The 18,687-nt window shown below is 44.8% G+C and overlaps 6 protein-coding genes across 6 annotated transcripts; 3 read left to right on the forward strand and 3 right to left on the reverse strand.

The window, feature by feature from the left end:
- Positions 1 to 1,882: 1,882 nt before the first annotated feature.
- JR316_0002530 (uncharacterized protein) lies at positions 1,883 to 2,370 on the forward strand (the record flags this gene model as incomplete). Its single annotated transcript, XM_047888322.1, has 3 exons — positions 1,883 to 1,925; positions 1,994 to 2,006; positions 2,070 to 2,370. 3 exons carry the CDS (start codon positions 1,883 to 1,885, stop codon positions 2,368 to 2,370), a joined length of 357 nt encoding a protein of 118 aa, XP_047753245.1.
- A 454-nt stretch (positions 2,371 to 2,824) lies between these two features.
- On the reverse strand, positions 2,825 to 5,590 carry JR316_0002531 (FAD-linked oxidoreductase; the record flags this gene model as incomplete). The annotated part of the gene is made up of 10 exons (XM_047888323.1): positions 2,825 to 3,052; positions 3,141 to 3,191; positions 3,289 to 3,440; positions 3,502 to 3,603; positions 3,662 to 3,945; positions 4,005 to 4,110; positions 4,165 to 4,316; positions 4,383 to 5,291; positions 5,347 to 5,436; positions 5,499 to 5,590. The coding sequence occupies 10 exons, from the start codon at positions 5,588 to 5,590 to the stop codon at positions 2,825 to 2,827; spliced, it is 2,166 nt and encodes a 721-aa protein (XP_047753246.1).
- Positions 5,591 to 9,635: 4,045 nt separating this feature from the next.
- JR316_0002532 (Ankyrin repeat-containing protein P16F5.05c) lies at positions 9,636 to 10,290 on the reverse strand (the record flags this gene model as incomplete). Its single annotated transcript, XM_047888324.1, has 2 exons — positions 9,636 to 10,051; positions 10,116 to 10,290. The coding sequence occupies 2 exons, from the start codon at positions 10,288 to 10,290 to the stop codon at positions 9,636 to 9,638; spliced, it is 591 nt and encodes a 196-aa protein (XP_047753247.1).
- Positions 10,291 to 11,736: 1,446 nt separating this feature from the next.
- Positions 11,737 to 13,020, forward strand: JR316_0002533 (uncharacterized protein; the record flags this gene model as incomplete). Its single annotated transcript, XM_047888325.1, has 8 exons — positions 11,737 to 11,778; positions 11,835 to 11,905; positions 11,969 to 11,999; positions 12,058 to 12,117; positions 12,170 to 12,275; positions 12,336 to 12,394; positions 12,450 to 12,897; positions 12,956 to 13,020. 8 exons carry the CDS (start codon positions 11,737 to 11,739, stop codon positions 13,018 to 13,020), a joined length of 882 nt encoding a protein of 293 aa, XP_047753248.1.
- Positions 13,021 to 13,512: 492 nt separating this feature from the next.
- Positions 13,513 to 14,110, forward strand: JR316_0002534 (uncharacterized protein; the record flags this gene model as incomplete). The annotated part of the gene is made up of 4 exons (XM_047888326.1): positions 13,513 to 13,517; positions 13,636 to 13,849; positions 13,902 to 13,969; positions 14,023 to 14,110. 4 exons carry the CDS (start codon positions 13,513 to 13,515, stop codon positions 14,108 to 14,110), a joined length of 375 nt encoding a protein of 124 aa, XP_047753249.1.
- A 555-nt stretch (positions 14,111 to 14,665) lies between these two features.
- On the reverse strand, positions 14,666 to 17,601 carry JR316_0002535 (uncharacterized protein; the record flags this gene model as incomplete). The annotated part of the gene is made up of 19 exons (XM_047888327.1): positions 14,666 to 14,929; positions 14,991 to 15,368; positions 15,422 to 15,470; positions 15,528 to 15,664; positions 15,718 to 15,784; positions 15,857 to 15,880; positions 15,936 to 16,019; positions 16,068 to 16,185; positions 16,238 to 16,266; positions 16,323 to 16,369; positions 16,422 to 16,521; positions 16,574 to 16,601; positions 16,652 to 16,755; positions 16,809 to 16,844; positions 16,906 to 16,955; positions 17,013 to 17,062; positions 17,124 to 17,172; positions 17,228 to 17,282; positions 17,351 to 17,601. The coding sequence occupies 19 exons, from the start codon at positions 17,599 to 17,601 to the stop codon at positions 14,666 to 14,668; spliced, it is 1,920 nt and encodes a 639-aa protein (XP_047753250.1).
- Positions 17,602 to 18,687: the final 1,086 nt, after the last annotated feature.

The raw sequence follows: 18,687 nt of genomic DNA on the forward strand, positions 1-18,687 counted from the left end.
CTACAGGAGCAATAAAATAGGAGGGCAGTCAACAAGACTACCCAGCCTATTATACAACCATAGCACTACTGAATTTTTTCTTTTTCTGCAGATGTGTTTCCTCCCTTCAATTCGCGCAGGACGGTCCCGCACCGGACGGCTGCTACTAGGAGGGCGCAGCCCCCTTCTGCGGTGCAAGCTCGTGCACCCAAGGATATACCGAGATCGACCGTGGCAATTGCGGCGACGGCGCCTGCTGCTGGACCGGCACCAAGACGCTCTGCTGCACCAAGGCTGCCACTGCCGCTGCAAAGAAGAAGATCACTCATCCCCAGCAAATTTAAAACATTCTAAATTCGATGGAGCATATCGTACACACAGTTATGTACCCATTTTATCAAATGTTTACGCTGTCAAGAGAAGAGTTTTTCAATGTTGGCACTGTTGCCTTCCTTCCATAGCCTGAGTTATTTTGGTCCATTCAAATTAGGCGCCTTGATGAGTCATGACCATCAAGCCTTTAGTCCGGCAAATTGCGAAGCCAAGAAAAATTCATGAAAATACCATATTTGCGACTTGTTGTAAAGATGATAAGTGAGATATACTTGTATAAATCACCGTGTATTCTATTGTATTGCATTGTTGCAAATCCTCCCTCAGAGGATCGTCTCTTATAAGGCACCAGTCCTGTAAGGATTGCCCCCTTTTTTAGCCGGCATCAATCGGCTTCACTTTGACTGCGGTATTTTTGCTGGTGATTGCAGTCCAGACATTGTCCGGCGGGAATGCCGAGTGATTGCCGGGGAATCCGAACCAGCACTGGGTCACGTTTCCCTATTTCTTGTTTTCCTCTGCTCCTTTTCTTTTCTCTTCCACTCTCATTCTAAATCTCTTTGCATATGGCATAGCCTGCATTTATACACATGAAGCATTACTGCACGATGTTGTCCTTCGGAATTGGAATCGGGAATCCAACACACTCTCAATACCACTTATCATAATATGGGCCTTGCATCATCATGAAACTCGTATTGTCAACCGACACCCATCTCATTTTTCTTTCTTCTTGGATGAACATACTCTCTCTCTCTCTCTCTTTATCACCCTTCTGCACTCATCTTTTACCTCTCACTGTTTTTTCTTTTGTTTTCGCTCTCTTTCTTGCCACCCTTTCGTTTTGGTTCACGGAAGGACGAATGGACTTGTTTGGTCCTCTGGAATCAGAATTAGGCTGTAGGTGTATACTCTATGAAAGCGCATAGGTATCCCCAAAATCATGGTATAATGATCGTAATCAAGCCTTGGACACGAGTTTGTAGTAGCAATTCGTGTGTTTGACACGTAAAGACGCAAACACAGAGATCGCCTCATCCAAGCATTTAATGGGATTCAAATACATAGTAAGCCTTTATGTCATGTGGATGGAGACGCTAAAATTCTGTTGCATGATTTTACACACGTTAATATAGTTCCAAGTTTAGTCCTCAATGCGTCCAGCTCATAACTTAAGACGCCTTGGAGCAAGTCCTATGCCCCCAAATAGTAAACATCGGCCTTCTCTGTCAATCAAAGGCTATCCTATCAAAACACTAAAACAATTGCTAGCTTGAAGTCGATGCACTATTAACTTACAAATCTGTAAATTTGGGACTTAAGTTTTGCTGTGGTTTGAAGGCAGACGCATGGGTATTCAAGAGGTGAAAGATAAGGGGGCTATAGCATATCTCCCTTGCTATTCCACGCAATCTGCGACAAAGGTAAGTGCTACTAAATATTTAGTACTCATCACAGATCCCCTTACAGAATAGAGGTATCGTAATGTTGAAGAAACTACGGAATAATCGCAACAAAAAGCAGAAAAACCGGTAGAAATTTGCTTGGAGAAAAGGTATAAAGGAGAGGCATGGATCGTGGAATATCCTCAGCGAAGTATCTCGTTTACTATTGTAAGCCACCTGCACTCTTCCAACCATTCTATTCAACTGATTTCAAATCATCATTATACTTGGGATAGATTGCGAACAAGCGTAAGTACATTCTGCAGCCGTGGATGTGATCCACCAAACACTGACAACTTTACACTCTAATAGAATGAAATTCTTCATCGTCTTCAGCGCCCTCCTCGCCAGCGCCTCTACCGTGCTCGCCTCTCCTGCCGAGGACACAACCTCCTCCCTTCAATTCGCGCAGGACGGCACGGCACCCAACGGATGCCACTGGGAGGGCACTGCACCCTTCTGTGCAGGTTCGTGCGCCCAAGGGTATACCGAGATCGATCGTGGCGGGTGCGGCGACGGCGCCTGCTGCATCACTGGAATCAAGACACTGTGCTGCACTCAGGCTGCCGCTGCCGCTGCAAAGAAGAAGATTGCTAACGCCAAGCCAATTTAAAACACTTCAAGTAGACACTCGTTTCCCAAACGTTACATGTAGTGGCATGCGTCATCAACAGAATGTTTTCCAATTCAACTTCGGTCCACATTTGAATTAGACGCCTTGATGACATCACACATGTGCTCCCAAAATCGCCGTGGTGGTGTAAATCGTTGATTGCCTGCTATGCTATGGGAAGGTAAAACCATATTATTATTCTCGCCTGGTTATCCAAAATGTATATATGGAAGTAAGTATCCGTGACATGGGATAAAGAGGGTTTTGATCCTGTGAATAACTACGAACCCAAAAAATCAAAAAAATTCCACGAATACGACGTGTTACAAAGATGAGTGAGATTCACAAACAATAGATGAGTATATGCGTGCCAAAATACCAGATTTGGCGTCCTCTTTGAGTCGTAAAATAGATCGTTGGCGTCAACTGGCGACGAAAATTTGAGCCACCATATCTAGGTGAAGATTTTTCGCTTTTGTCCCCGAACAGAAGTTGTCAGAAACTCTGGCGTGGGAGGCTCATGTGTCTGAGGTTCCACGATCTCCCCCTCAGCATCGAGAGGCCAAAAGGAATTCTTGAATAGGTTCTTCGGATCATAGAAGCCTTTGATCTCACACAGACGTGACCAGTTTGCCCCGAAGCATGCTTTGACACGCTCTGCAGGTTCATGACGACCGAGAAACTATCGAAAAGGCAAGAATCAGCACCAAAGACGTAAAAACACTGCGTTCAGATTGTCGTAGTGTGGATATTAAGTGGAGGTAACTTACACTCGGGAGAGGTCCACCTACGTGAACTGGTTTGAGAGTTCCTGCAATCCACTGCCGAAAGGAAGTCAGTTAGCAACAGGGACCAACTCCGTGATATGAACAGTAATGGAAAAATCACAAAGACGAAGAGGTGAAAGTAAAGACTTACTTCTTCCGCCGAATCTATGCAACGGTCGTCGTCTATGTCCATTTCCCACTGATGAAGAGCAGCAATTGTGAAAGAAGCCTCGCGCTGAGACTTAGGTATACATGTATTTTCGAAGTCACTGATGGCACCACCAGCTAATTCGAAAAGCCAGGCTATTGTTTGTGGGGAATGTTATCGTATGCAAAGGGCGAGGCACGACAAAGGACCACTCACTGCAACCAACAGGAGTATCTGCAAACTGTAAAACGGTCTCATTGATGATGTCATCAGGTAGAGAAGAAATCAAGGCAGAGCGAATGAACCACTGTCTCCCAGCTGAAAAAATAAATACTTTTAGTTTCCAAGTGAGTCAGAAGAAACATACACGGTGCACCTTTTCCACGAAGGACTTGGGCGACGCTGTCTTGTTGGTGCAAGAAACTTTTTTCGTTGACTTCATTCAACAAGCAACTTTCTCCATTCCACGACGATAGAGCCTGAAGATACTCCTTTCCCTTGTCTTCAGGGCCAACATAACACATTTGTATGACTACCAAGGAGTCTTTGCCTGCTGGCCCAGCAGTAAGAAGAACATTGGCATAGAGCTCACGAGGGGCACCTTTGACACAGTCCCTGAAATGCTTAATGAGAGATGGGGCAGTTGCTTTGTTGAAACGGCTATAAGAATTATATGAGGTTATGATCAAGATGCTAAACTCAATTATATGGGGACGAACTATAAGAGATTGCCCGCGAAAACGACGGGGACGGGGTATGCTTTGGCCTTGTACCGGGTGGCTATTCCGAAGCAAGAACCAGCTCCCCGGACAGCATAGAAAAGATCTTTATGGCCCTATGAGTCTACGATCTATTCTCAGATACATGGATTCGGCGCACCAGTGTATTCATCTTCACTTGCAACCACAATGCGACCATCGGCTAACACCATTTCCACCTCAACGAGGTTGTCAACGCTCAATCCGTGTAGGCGGCTCAGGAAGCCGAAACCTCCCAAAAGCATGATGGAAGATCCCACAGGATGCGCCGCACTGAATATAACGCAAGTTAGTCTGGCAGAACCACATGAATTTAAATTAAGGCACTCATTTACTCACAATGGAACGTGATAGGGAATTCCGTCTCCACTACCCGTAATATATCTGGCCTCCAATTTCTGTCGGGCAGTGTAAGTATCAATTTCTTTTTGTCTCATTCCTGCCCCAAAAGTGACATATGCGTGCGGGTAGATAGGTTCAACCTCAGCTGGAATTTGCATCTGGGCATCCCCAAAGCTAAATGGGCCATTGGAAATCAAAGAATCTGACGGGGTACCCCAGGAAGACATCACCGGAAGAGAATTATACGAAGATGGTAAAACGGTCGGTGGAGGAATTGAGGGGAAATTATTTGTCGTGTCAAGATAGCCGAAAGGGTTGGCTCCCGGTGGGGCACCGATACTTGGAGGTAAATACAGTGCATTTGCACCATTACCCGAGGTTGCACAATCTTCTGGAGGTGGTGATGGAGTTGTGCCAACAGTAGAAGAGGATTGCTCGCGAAAGTCTGAACCAGAATTGGACGAGCCAGAGGATGTCTGAGAAATTACAGGTGCGGGAGACAAAGAAGATGAAGATGATTCGTGATGATCAATGCGTCTTCGAACGCTTGGGGACGGACCATCTTCCTGCTTCGAGGAACGCGGCGGGAAAGCTGGGCCACGTAAAAACGAAGCGACTGCGAGAGATGCAGAATCGTAATGGCGAAGATTAGCGTCCTCTTCTCTGCGTCGTTTCCCAGAGCTAGCCACAGAGAGATTAGACTGTACTTTTTTCCCTTTGCTGTTGACAGATGCGACATCACGTAGACTGGTGAAGGTGCCGTCCTCGTTGGGTGGTTCGATCTCCACCTCCGCAAGCTTGCTGAGATCTATGATTATATCGCCTCCAATGGCCCAGCCTGCGGTACCGTATCCACCAGCCTTGACCGATGGTGACAAGGAGTGCTTAACGCAAAATAGTACAATTCTAATGATTTGTTAGTGAGCTATTATTCCGAATTGTTAAACCGAACAATGTGTACTTGCTGACATCCTCTGCATCCAAAGGGCAGACAACTGCCTTGGAGGCACTTACTACATTCCCATTGAATATAGTCGAGTAATCGGCGAACCTAACGTTCGATTATATGTGTTACTCAAGGCAAATTAGCAGTGTGGACGCAAAAAGTCTCACCCAGGTTCGTCTCTCCGATAGACTTGACCGCGAACAGAAGATCCAAGCTCCTCGTAGAGCTCTTTGGAGAGCGGTTCAACGGTTGGAGGCATTGCGAGATGGATGTGAAGGAGGGAAATGCATTGGGTTTTTATAAGAAGAGGTCGGCTCTTACTGTCACGTTAGGGTACTCCAAGGCACCCAGAACGATCAATTCATATTGACAATTACCGAATCGGGCGAGGTCGATCTCGGACTTCCAATCGCAGTTTTAAGCCATCCTCGAAACTCTGAGCTATTCAACTCACTTCAAATTCTACTCAGTTGCTTCGGTTTTTCTACAGGAAGCTTTACCTCTTCGGATTCTTTCATTCTCACCTTAAATGTGCAGCATCCAATCCACCCACTTCTCTCTCAAAAGAGATAGCAGTGATCAATCTCTGGTAGTGAAACCTTGGACCGTGACTGCCGCAGGTTCGGGACATTAACTGGTACATACTATCTTAACTTTCTGTGAGTATTTCCGTTCATCTTCCTTTGATTGCCTGGTAATGCTTGAGTTCCTTCAACGCATGTACTACGGAGTCTTCGGCCTATTTCGTTTACCCATTCCGTGTATGAACTTCATGAAGTGGCACGCTCCCTTTCTCTGTGGTATATGAAGTAATTCCATTTCGTAAGCTTGCAGTTTTTTTTGCTTCTGGCATTCCACGATCTGCTCTGGGACAATGATACTATTGTCGTGTCCGAAGTTATGAGAGGAAAATTTACGGGAGATTCCCATGACTTAATCGAAAGGGAAGGTTTGACAAGGACATAAAGCGCTGGGTTTGAATATCCTCCACCTGAGAATCACACTCTCGTTACTTGCACATCAATCGAACCCTTAGAACCCTGTACATCTCTTTATATTCTCATAGTCTCAATTTATCATCTGTTTTTAGTATATCAACAGTTTTGCAGCTACTCCCGAAAGTACGTATACTAATTAGTAATAAATTACAATTGATCTTGTTTGAAGCCGTAGTCGGCGTCGTTAATCTAAAAAATTCTGCAGTATTCTGCAGGGACATGAGGTCCTTCTGGTAGATATGGCAGCAGATAAACCTAATAATGATCATTGAGCGAGTGAATAAAATTTGGACGTAACTATATCCATTTCGTAGAGCCATATTACGGGGTGAAATTTGTTTTACAATACCTCGTTGCTTCTTTTAACTTCGAAACACATCAGATGACGTTCACCAGCAACACGCTTCGCGGAGAACACAAAAGAATGCGATATATTTTAAGGAGCATATCATAAAGGCCATTCGTGGACCTCTTCTTATCACCCCGTGCACTAAATATCCAAGTATCTAATCACAGGATATTCGAAGCATGGGTCTGCTTCAGAAACGTTATCAAATTGCCGGTATGTAGTTTTTTTTTTGCGCTGAACTCGTCCTTAATGCCGTATAGACACGTGTGTTATTATGTTCACACAGGCCGTCCAAGCCGAAAGGCACCTCTTGTTTTATAAATGCTCTTGGAGTCCCAGTTTACTGTTAACAATTTATTCTAAATTAATGTATTTCTTTGCGTGCGGTTTCGACGGGTATCTCTTGCAAAGTTACACGCTTGATCTTGTCTTATTTGAATTTTTTCTACAAATACATTTGGCGGTCAAACTTTAGTTATTTTCAAAAACTACGCAGCAGTCGCAGTGGTGCCATATACAAATTGGACCATTGGAACGACGGAGTTCTCAGAGAATAGTATCTTTTCCGAACCTTCCGGTGTCCTTGTAGTGAAGCATGTATCCCTCTAGTCGAATAAATTTGGCCTAGTAGGGAATGGGTACCAATTCCGACTCAGAGAAGGGCAGAGAAGCTTGACAAGCTGCTAGTCCTGTGATGGAACTTCATCGGTTCGTCATTAAGGCTCAGACACCACACTTTCCCCATGCTTCGGTTGACTCCAGTTACTGGGTACACGAAGATTCTTTGACAAAATTAAAGAGCTGGAGCGGTATTCTCTTGTAAGTTCGCAGGGGATGTCTAATGCTCGTGTGACTATCTCTATTCGAGTTATTCACAAATGAATATAAAATCAGGGTCGAAACTGAGGCATAGGATGTCAAGTAAGATAAAAATGCAGGCGTACGGACCAAGAGTACGTTATTGCTGCCGGATACAACCGTCCCAGTGTACACTGTCTAGCATGGCAGGCTTGAGGACATCTTCACCAGTATAGCTAACAGTGAATTCAGGTTCTTACACACCAAAGTCTTGGCGTATAGATCTGCTACTCCCGCAAAAATGTCTAATTAACTTGAAACTCGTGGGGAGCATCTCGTTAAACTTCATTCGGCTGTCGCCGTCTTGAGAAATATCAGTTAGTAAACGAAGTCAAAAGGGAATTCACCGGAAGCAACCTTAACCTACGCGCTGCGAGACATTCGTGAAGAAGTAGTCATAACTTGGAAGTTAGGAGAGATATTTTGTTGTGTTAAGATTGCCTTTAATATTGAGCGCTTAGTGAACGGAGCTCCTTAGAGACAGTACCACTTTAAGTGGGAATTCCGTAAAAATGCATTGATCGTTGATGCCATCATGAATTTGCCGGTGTTGTCGGGACAAGGGCCGGGAAAAAGCAAAAGGGGCTACGTAGTACGGGCTAACGTTACGAAGGTTGGCGACGGACGCAGAATGCAAGAATGAATGTTTGCTGAGAGGCGTGCAATACATTCAATCAATACATTGTCAGAATTTGAAAATTATTCAGGTCCAGTTGAAATTATCCGTTGAACAGCCGCTCCACGAAATCGACTTGATGTTGGCAGGTAAAATGCACGATGTCCTAGGCAGTCGCTGTACTTGAGAGCACATGGAATTTCACGGTCTGGACAGTGGATAGATCATTGACCCCAAATTCCGTGCGCATATTGTCACTTCGTACTCGTAGGCTCACTGACGAGTAAATTTACATCAAATAATTTGGATTTGAAACCTACGCGTACATGTTTCATTGGACGGTCCGAGGGTTGTTTTGTTGAGGCTATGACGAACGGAGTACTCTGGACATAAGCTCATTAGTTCTATCGTGGCCTCCCATTATGAACGTGCCTAAACTTCACAGCAACATTCGGGACAAAATCCGGGCCTTGCAGCTTCATCATGAAGAATTATGTGGGTGCATCGAGCCTTATATCTGCCAGACACGCTTCAAAGTTCGTTGGCGACAGCCCAAATACCCTCAGTAGTGATCAATTGTACCGCCCTAGTTGTACTATGTTTAGTGGCAAGCATGGTCGGGGATTTGCAGTATAATCTGAAAGATTCAAAAAAGAGGTAAGATCTGCATTGGATTCTTTGCCTGGAGCTCCATATGAGCGTCGGAAAACGTCAAAGGATTCGTGATACATACAGCCTTTTCATGCCTCGGTATGGGGCCAGAATGCTCCAGGACTCACAAGAGACCAGGACCACCGGTTCGATTGTGGCGTTGTCATTCCATAAGAAGATGTATGCACTGATTGAAAATGAAGTAAATCACAACTTCTTCGTCCCGATATCCCTTTGATATATATTGCCATCTGGGTGGTATGGCAATCCACGTCTGAAGGTCGATAGTGGAGGCTTAGGCTGATGGATCCATCACCTCGTCGAGAGATTTTGGTTGGAGAAGCCTGAACCAACCAACCATCTCTGTCGCATCGAATTTTTATGCTGCCTACTGTAACAGCTGATCTTGAAATCAGGAGATCGGGGAGACAGGTTAATAACAATGAAAGCGGATGAAGAGTAGGTACTTTGTAGAAGGTTGGCTGGTGGGTAACGAAATGATTTTCTGTCAAAACACAAGCTTGTTGAAAGTGTCGGAAACGCAGCTTGTCGAGATGTAAATTCAGAAAAGGCTAGCCAAAACCATGTGCTTATACCTTGAGTGGGAAAGAAGCCCACAGGGCATTAAAGTTGCGTCCAAAGGATGTGATATTTATACGCTGGATCCCACCACGATACATCGAATATCAGAAAACAGGACAGAACGGGATAGATAACGACTTTGAATGTGATTCGAAGCCAAGTACCCTGTTCGGATACAAGATTAGATTGTCATCTGGTGGATTTTAGGTAAAATACGCCACTTCTTGTGCTTTCTTTCTTTTGGGGACGGTCATGACACGGAAGCTTCAGACGCGGCGTTGGGTGTTGACCCCGAAATCGTCATTTTGGCGATCTGGCCGTCGGCGTCCTCAATTTCCACCTCTATCTCGCGGTTGGACCTATCCTCAGTGTCGAGTGTAGCCTCCTCTTCCTCTTTTGATCCTTCTGATTCAAGGTTCATAACTTCAACGAACCACTTAGCACCTTCATCCCAACCCGCGATTTCAGCTTCGCCCAGAGGTGATAGTCCGGCGTTGTTTTTTATATCAATGAGATCGCGCCCAGGACCACCATCGAATAGGACAAGTTTTTTTGCAATATCGAGATGGGTGTTGAGGGCCGCCCAGTGCAGAGGCGTTGAGCCCGAAACATTTTGGGCCGACAGCAATTCGGATGAAACAAGAGGGAGAAGGTAACTCAAGAGGTCTACAATTTATCCTGTAGCTATCAGAATGTTTTTCCATCTCAGTTATCGGCTGGAGTCCCTCACCAAGATGCCCGTTTGCACATATCATATGCAAAATAGTGTTTTTGTTTTCATCTCGAACATCGGTCAGCGACGGGGCTCCAAACTTGTTCACATAATCCTGAACATCCTCCAGATCGCCGTATCTACAGGAGAGGAGGACTTCAGATTTGTCGTCATCAGAGGGATTTGAGGACATTGAAGGCGGTGCAGAGAGCGATTGATAGTTAGTTAGTTTCGGACTTGAAATTTCACATGGCCCAATCGAACATCACAAAATTTCATTTTCTCTGCATGACGGACCTTCCAAGTTCCAACTTTGCCACTACGCAACTCATATACTTCCCCACACTCTTCTGTATCTCATGGCATCCCGTTCCCGCTTTAAACACAGCATGTCAATGTCGCATCTGGTACTACCAGAGGCACCGGTCATTCATCCTCCGTGGTATCAAAAATAGCAGATTTGTAACAGGGAAATTCACGAACAACAAGTATACACATCTACGCAACTCATATCGTCCGACCGGCGACGGGACATTATATCCATCAAACGAACCGCCGTTGTGCATGTGGTACTATTGATGGTGCCGAGTGCATTGCAAACGAAACGCGACACATGGACTTGGAGGGACTTGGCTGTTATTAGATACGCGAGCCTCTCCAAATTCAGTTTGGGAATGAAGCTGTTACCACCAAGTTGCATATATACCGAGATGCGATCCAAAGCCTCCGGTTTCTCTTTCCATCGACCGCTTTTTGCGTAGACACTGGGAGTTGTCCCCTCCTCCATCCCTCTCCGGTTCCAGTCTGTTGACTCTTGAGCCATGTCCCATTCGTCGCCAGCAAGCTACCTAGTATGGACATTGCTCATTGCAATGGTGAGCAACGCGCCCCAAAAGGTCGACAACTTAACCAATCCATAATTCTATAGCTTGGATCGTTCCTTTTGTTCCATCTGTGGTCATTCGACCGCTTCAGATGCCTTAAGTAGGACACAACATTCCTCCGATACCGAATAATTGCATATGTATTCATGATTCTGGTTTAGATGGAATAGCGGGGCATCCTCAGGAGCATTCAAACGGGTTATGACTGTATGTATCCATTCGCATTTAAGCATGACCTGTATTAATCGTTGTATAGTACTCATATCTATTAACCATACCGTTAATATTTGTGTACGCGCTGGGAAACATGTGTATCAAGTATCATGAAGGCTTCATCTTCTTGCCTGAGCATGGGGGTCAGTCTTTCTTCAATTTCCCGCCCCTAAGACGATCCTGAAGATTATTTGCCTGTCAGTCATCGCCAAGCCTTATCAACTTTGGGAGCCATTTGCCAGGAGTACTATTTTCCCCTTCATGTTGATTTTCTCCATCGGGTGGAGTCTTGAAATGTAAGGGCAAACTTGTACCAATATATGTCAAAGCGCTAATTTTAACATTGCCACTTTTTTCAAGGGTCACCCATCTGGAAGGTGGGTCAATGTCAAGGTCGAATTTCTGAGCGATAGAAGCTGATGGACTTCACAGAGTTATGTTTTTGGCTGTTCCTGGTCAACTCAGGCTCCGCGCAGCAGAACTGGTTCCAGAGCCTTTATTTCAAGGTGTGGATTGGGGGTTCAACAATCGCCGTCATCTACATGCCCCTGGTGACAATCTTCACTAGGCACGACCCACTCAAAGTACGTTAGCAAGTAAACCATTCCCCCTGCGCTACTAACCTGACCTTCGATTTCAGAGTGAGGCATTTACATTTTTAGCTGGGAGCCTGGGTAGTCTTTCATTGACCTTGTGGTTTACCCCCGTTCTGTGTGTAACCCTGATATTTTTTTAAACTTCTGATATATTCATGCTCAATTGAATTGGTTACAGATGGACTTTCCCTAGCTTCCTAAACAACTTGGTATGTCGTCACGACGTCATTCTGTCGAAATTGTTCAGAATGCTAATCCATCACACAGAGAGCCGAAGGAGTTGACACTGAAACCATCGTTAGGCTGACTAAATTTTCTGAACTTAATGTATGTCAAACTCACTTGAGTTGTTGATCTTCAGGACTGAACCATTTATCAGTTGATTCGCGTTGTCTTCCGATTCTTGTTCACTGTTCCATTGCTGATCTTGGGAGTCGATGGCGTTCGTCCACACAATCACGTAAACGAAAGCATGCTATGGACAGGTTCGTAATGCCGATTAATGGTTGTGGAAAACAAAAATCTTCTAACGCTCAATTTTATAGATTTCTTGACCACCGTTGCGGGTCTTGGCTGCTGCATTTCCTCCGGTATCACACTTGTTGTATGTCACGCTCCTTGAATGGATCCTTCCTTCATAACCTTATCCATGATTTCAGATTTTCTTCCCCAGGTCCATCGAGGGTGAAATTGCGGCGCGCGACGCTGCGAAGGAACGCAAGCGAACCCGATCAGCTGGGTACTCGGCCAGTGCGGCGGACATGGATTCACTACACAGGCAACCGACCACCTTCCAAAATAATCAGGTTTCTACCGGCGGCACTTACCTGCTCACCTCGTCGCCAGTCAAGCAGACGCTGAGTCTCGATGGACATCATGATCAAAGCAACGACATTGCCTTCCATATTGGTCATAACACCTGGGACAACTTCGACGAAGAGCGTGATATCCCTGCGGCTTTGCCTGCAATGAAACCCCTTCGGAAGAAACAAGGTCATGACATAGAAATGAGCACCGTGGATACGTTGTCAGAGAGCAACCTCTCTGCCCACAACTTGAGAGTGTCAGGTGTCAATCCTATGATTTCGAACTTTAGGTCACCAATTGGTCAGTCTTTGATTAACGATGATTGCTGTTGCTAGTTATTAAACAGGCCTTTTTATAGACTTCCGTGGGGTTGATGCAAGCGGAAACAATTCGCGTTTGACCTTCTCGAGTCGCAAGACATAAAATAGATCGTCGAAATTATTAACGGTTCAAAACTATTTACCATCACATCACAATGTCTATTTCTATGTTTCTCTACAAACTGCTGTCAGTCTCGCGCCTGGGAATGTAGCTACTACTATCACTACTGTCACAACTTGACAATCGTACACTCCTTATCAAATACGTTTTTGTATTTCTACCATATACCATTGCATATTTACTTTATCGTTGAATTTATTTGTTGTCCCTTTTTATACCTACCCCAGGTTCCTTCGAAGCATGTGTGATTTTTTATCTCGATTGTTACCTATGACGTTGTAGCCCATTTGTTAGCACAGCGTCCAACGTCCAAGCCTTCCATGGAATGAGAGTCTACGGATGACCGGGCCGGTTCTCCGGACTTCCTAGAATCTTCAAGACTGTACTTCGACCATACCGACAACATAACAGACTCCTAACCGATCTTTAATCGTCCCTATTCTTTCGTCGCCGATCCTTGGTTAAAACAATACTATGTGGTAAGTATAGTTCTACTGCTTTTCTCTCTCTGCCTCTCCTACAAAGTTCATCAGCTGGATTCTCCCAGTACCAGCGTGATTGAACCATTTCACAACTAGCTGATGCGAACCTTCACAGCAAACACATCTTGAACGCCCAGGTGTCCATTCGAGCACCATGTTGCAAACAGTGGTATGACTGTCCTGAATGCCACGCCGAATCTCAGTCGCATAAACTGGCAAAGACCACCGAGATGGTGTTCATGTGCAAGAAATGCAAAAAGGCCTTTAGAAAGGACATGACTGTGTACGAAGAGAGCGACGAATTTTGTCCACATTGCGATAATCACTACGTGTGTTTCTATGCATTGTCACTTGTGTATTTTTACTGACTAATCTCCCAAGGTTATCGAGGCAAAGACGCCTCAAGCCGTACTTGCGGTTGAAGGTGAAGATGCAAGAGTGGATGCTCGGTACGACCTTTCTTCCTTGTACATCCATACCTTCTCTTACCCGACGTGAACAGCATGCTCAAAGACGATCGCATGAAGCAAATTCAAAAACAATCAGTCTTCGATTTAGATGACGACGATTTTGTAGATCGCCTAGGGTAATACACACTCGTGGAATGAAATGGCACACATACCCACAGTATGCGCGACAAAAAAGACATCTACAAGAACTACGCAAATGTTTCGCAAACTTTCAGGATCCTTCCGATGCTAGCTTTCTAAATGCTTTCATCTTGCCCCATGGACGAAAAATACCTCCTGTCGGGTAAAGGTACCCACTCAGTGAAACAAAAGTACGACGGGGTAAAATGGTTAAACCTATCAAGGAACCCCGCTCAGGTCTAGTGGTTGAGGCTTTTGCTGAGTCAGGCATTAAATCCAGCTGAATGTATTCGGTTGCTTGCCCTCCGTATATAAGTTCATGGTGTCGAAATACCCGTTCAAGTATCGGAAATGACTTTCTTTGTCCATTGTTGCGTGACTTTCTTTTACATTTGTCCAACATACTTACGGTCAGAGCTAGCACGTCCGAGCACGCCGGAAAATGATGCATTTTGACGATATTGTTATTTGTGTACACATTCAACTTCACCGAATCCACACAGTGGCGCTGAAGGCTGACGTATCACACCCAAACAACCATATTCGACGTAAGAATCAGTTCCAATTATATTGTGCATACAGCCCTAGAACCTCGTTAGATAAAACCGAGCTGTACAACGACACGTCGGCGGTGACGAAAGTTTTGTCCGTTTGCACTGAGTTAAGGATCTGTAACAGATCCGTTTCAATGAAGGACACAAAGATGAGGTCGATTGGCGCGTCGTCAGCCACTACCGGGGGAATGGAACTGATGAATTCTGGGATCGAGTACGAAGGTAATGGCGCATGGAGAATGTCGTCCCCGACCCCTGGGCAAGCCTGTTTGAAAGTCATCCAATTAGGTCGGTCAGGAATAGGATTCAACGAACTGGAATCTCACATCGGTGGTCACGTAACCCAGTGTCAAGTTCTGCGCTGCCCTTCGCTCAAGCCCACCTCTTCTGTCCTGCTCTGCCAGCCAGCGATTATAAATCATATCAACATAACCACTCCCATAAAGTTCACGCTCTCTTGACTTCAAAAGACCTCGACTTTGGTTTTCACCGGCGTCGTTGAGACCTTGGAGAACTTTGCTGGCCACGGAAAAAGGCACGTTAGGTATAAACAAAAATGTATTGACGAAGGGTGAAGCTGTTAACTGGTCGTTCCTGGTAAATGGGCCTGAATAGATGTCGAATCTCTGCGCGCCGGAGTTGGTAATCACAAGGTTAGGTATTGAGGCTCTGGTGTTGTTGATAGCCAGTGCGGCGGGGACGGCCTGGATATCCTGTCAGAACATGACACTTTTGTTCAAGGCTAACAAGCTCGCACATTTTCGATATATAGGCTAAGAAGGCTACCATTGGACGGGAATGGTGCCCTGATTGAATACCATCCTGTGAGACAGACGTGCAACAGCAAATGATATTTGGCTTACTGGCTGATCGTGAAATCGTGTGGAGCAATTCCAAACTGGAAGGAAAGGTCGAATTTCTCCGCCAATTGCTTCAAACCCATGGTTATGTTCTCTCCTTGAAGGGTATCATAATCAAATTCGTTCTTCCCGGTGTGGAACTAATTATGAAAGTTCAGTATTTATGGTCAATCAATACTAAAGGAACTCAAACTTTCCTGGAAGGTGGCACGATTTGGGTCCAGATACCTGCGGCTGAACGTAATATTTTCTTTACTGCCCTGATGATCTAATTTGGCACCTGCATTTTAGATGAGTTATGGCTTTCAATTCTGAAGATTTACACTACTAACTCATCCATCCTGTCCAAGAGAGTACTGAGTCGGTGCCAGTCAGGTAAGAGTACTGGACTTACCTATAGTTTCCATATACCTTCCACTTTCCAGAGACATAGAACGGCCATCAAGTTGAACTGTAAGAATTTTGGGAAATTTTAATATAGATGCCAGAGCTACACTGGTGAAATGGAAACATACGGCAATCACGGATATGTGTGTGTCCTACAAAGGTATATCAACGGTGAGGAGGATTCTCTGGTTTGATAAGGATAGAGACATGCCACCAAAAATAAGAATTGGCGTTGTGGGGTGAACAGCACGAACAGCGTTAAAGACGATGGACCCTAGATATGCAGTCAATAAACGGGAAATATAATATTTTTCTAACAAACCCACATTCAGAGTCAAGGTCAATTGGCATATGCCTAAATTAAAACCCAGTTCTGGTATTTAAAGTTGTCGCAAAGGAGATTATTCTCACCCAACAAGCAAGAAAAAATCCGGTTCTTCTTCAATTGCATCTACAAACTAGGGAATGCGGTAAGATTGAATGAAATAAGGCTAAAGATATTAATCGAACCCAGTTTTCTTTGACCATGTCGGAAACCTTCTGGATTGTCGTATTGTGGCTGTTCCTAGTGAAGTTGAACAAAACACCAAGAGATGTGACTTTTCGGCCCCTATGTCATTCACCATGAATGATTCGATAAAACACTGGAAACAACTGCGTACTTTCTGGTCTTGAATTTCGCAAACCGTTCTGGCAGCAGATCAAACGATGTTCCAACTTTTGGGAGGTCGTAGACGCACCTCCAACAGGGACGCTAACTGCTTGTCCGTTCTCGTTGAAAACAGTGATATTGGCGTTTGAGGAGAGGTACCGTCCCTTCAAGCTCGGTGCGAAGTTACGGTGCCTTAAGATTAAACTTTCAGAAAATAGCAATTGAATTACCTGAAAACAGCTTACATGTCCAGAGCGTTGGCGTAGACGTACAACTCATGGCTGGAACCGTATTGAAGTGTTGAAAATCAAGTCTTTTAAAAATGCGAAGACAATGACTGACTTTCCAATGGCCATCACATCGTATGGAAGTTGTTTGATGAATTGGTTGGCCTAAAGAAATTATCAGTATAAGAAAACCAGGATATCTAGAGTCACAAAAAGCCGTACATCATGCGCATCTATTCCACCAGCAGGAAACCCATCTGTCAAGCCAGTACCTGGAGACATGAATAATCACCAAGGGAATAAACTTCATCAATTTGGGTATAAAGCCCCTACCATCGTGGAGGTCACCAGAATCGACGAGTAATAGATCCACGTCGCGTTCCTTTGCAGCGTTATGAGTCATTTCACCAAGGACACCATATAAACACATCACACACGATGGCAATTTCTTTCATGTGCGCAACAAAAGACGCGAAATCTCCCAAGGTGCCACTGCAAATACCCAAATGAATCAAGGGTTCCGATCACAGACTCATGAAAGCTCTTCGATATTAACGTACCTGTAATTAGGCTCCGGGTAGGATGTTTTCTGGTGGCCAAGAAGCCATCCATGACTGTCGGTGGTGTGGATGATGTTGATATCTCCCCAGTCGAGCTGGCGAGTCGGAGGAGGTAACGGGATAGATGGAGTAAACACCTTGGCGTGAAACTGAGTATGTCCATCCTCGCAGGCAGTAGCACTAGAAACCGCCGCTGCCAGTAACGCAACCAGCCCTAGACTCGGAGAAAAGCTAGGAATGAACATGGGCATAGCTCTGACCCGTCAAGAATCACAAAGCCTGCACCTCCTGTAAGAGGGGAACTATGGAAGCGGTCGACCTGTAACCGTAAGCTAGCAGCTTCATTGTGTTTGAACTTCGCGTATTGTTCGTCTAGCTCTTTGGGGATATCATGACATGATGATACGACGGATCAAAAAGTCATTATCCACACTTCCGATAAGATTATTAGGGTGAGTGTATATATTACTCAGAAAAATGAATGTGTAATGGATCGTATACATATCGTTTTGCATCTGCAAATTAACTTTGAGATGCACTGTTTTTTATCCCTGTCAGTGAAACTGAAAAAGTATGGAAGGCAGCCTCAATATATTTGCTTTGCGTCACCTTGTATAGTCAGTGGTCACAGGAGAATTCGACAAGAAGCGTTATTGATTCATATTGTCAACATCATATCGATACATTTGAATTCACGCAACTACTACAGCGGCACATAGTAGTCGCGTCGCCTACAACCAACCATATCCAAACGCACGGATCAATTCCAAGCTCTTTGGGCAAACAAGCCAAGGGCTTCGTTACACGGCGGGACCTTCGCCACTGTTTTTTTGGCGTCGATCGGAGTTACAAATAAATACGTTTAGATTTACAAAATAAAACCAAATTTAATACTGAAAATTAGCATCCGTCGGCGATGTGTTTAGCCGCGTTAAAAATCACAAAATAACCAGTGCGTCAATGAGTCTCTGTTTTATAGCTTCAAATCCACTTCCTTACCACAGTCGTGTTCTGATTCTTTTTTTTTGTGGCAGCTAATTTGACGGCAGCCTAATAATGGTCTTCGGCATTGACCCTGCTGGTTAGTGACATCACTCTCGGTCCACCTTACTACTCGGCTGAATTAAGAATAGTCGTTCAACGACAAGTTGTACACGGTCAAACACTCTATTATTGCCGGGTCTGTCAAGATACAAAAGGTCGCCAAAAACACCACCTCAATGAGCACTTCAACACCACAAAACACCAAACAGCTCTGCAGGCATTTCATACCAAAGAGAAATCCTCTGCTTCTTCACAAACCTCGTTGCCACCGGTTAACAAGTCCCTTTTGTTAG

Source organism: Psilocybe cubensis, chromosome 2 (assembly GCF_017499595.1).
Source record: "Psilocybe cubensis strain MGC-MH-2018 chromosome 2, whole genome shotgun sequence".
Lineage (NCBI taxonomy): Eukaryota > Fungi > Basidiomycota > Agaricomycetes > Agaricales > Agrocybaceae > Psilocybe > Psilocybe cubensis.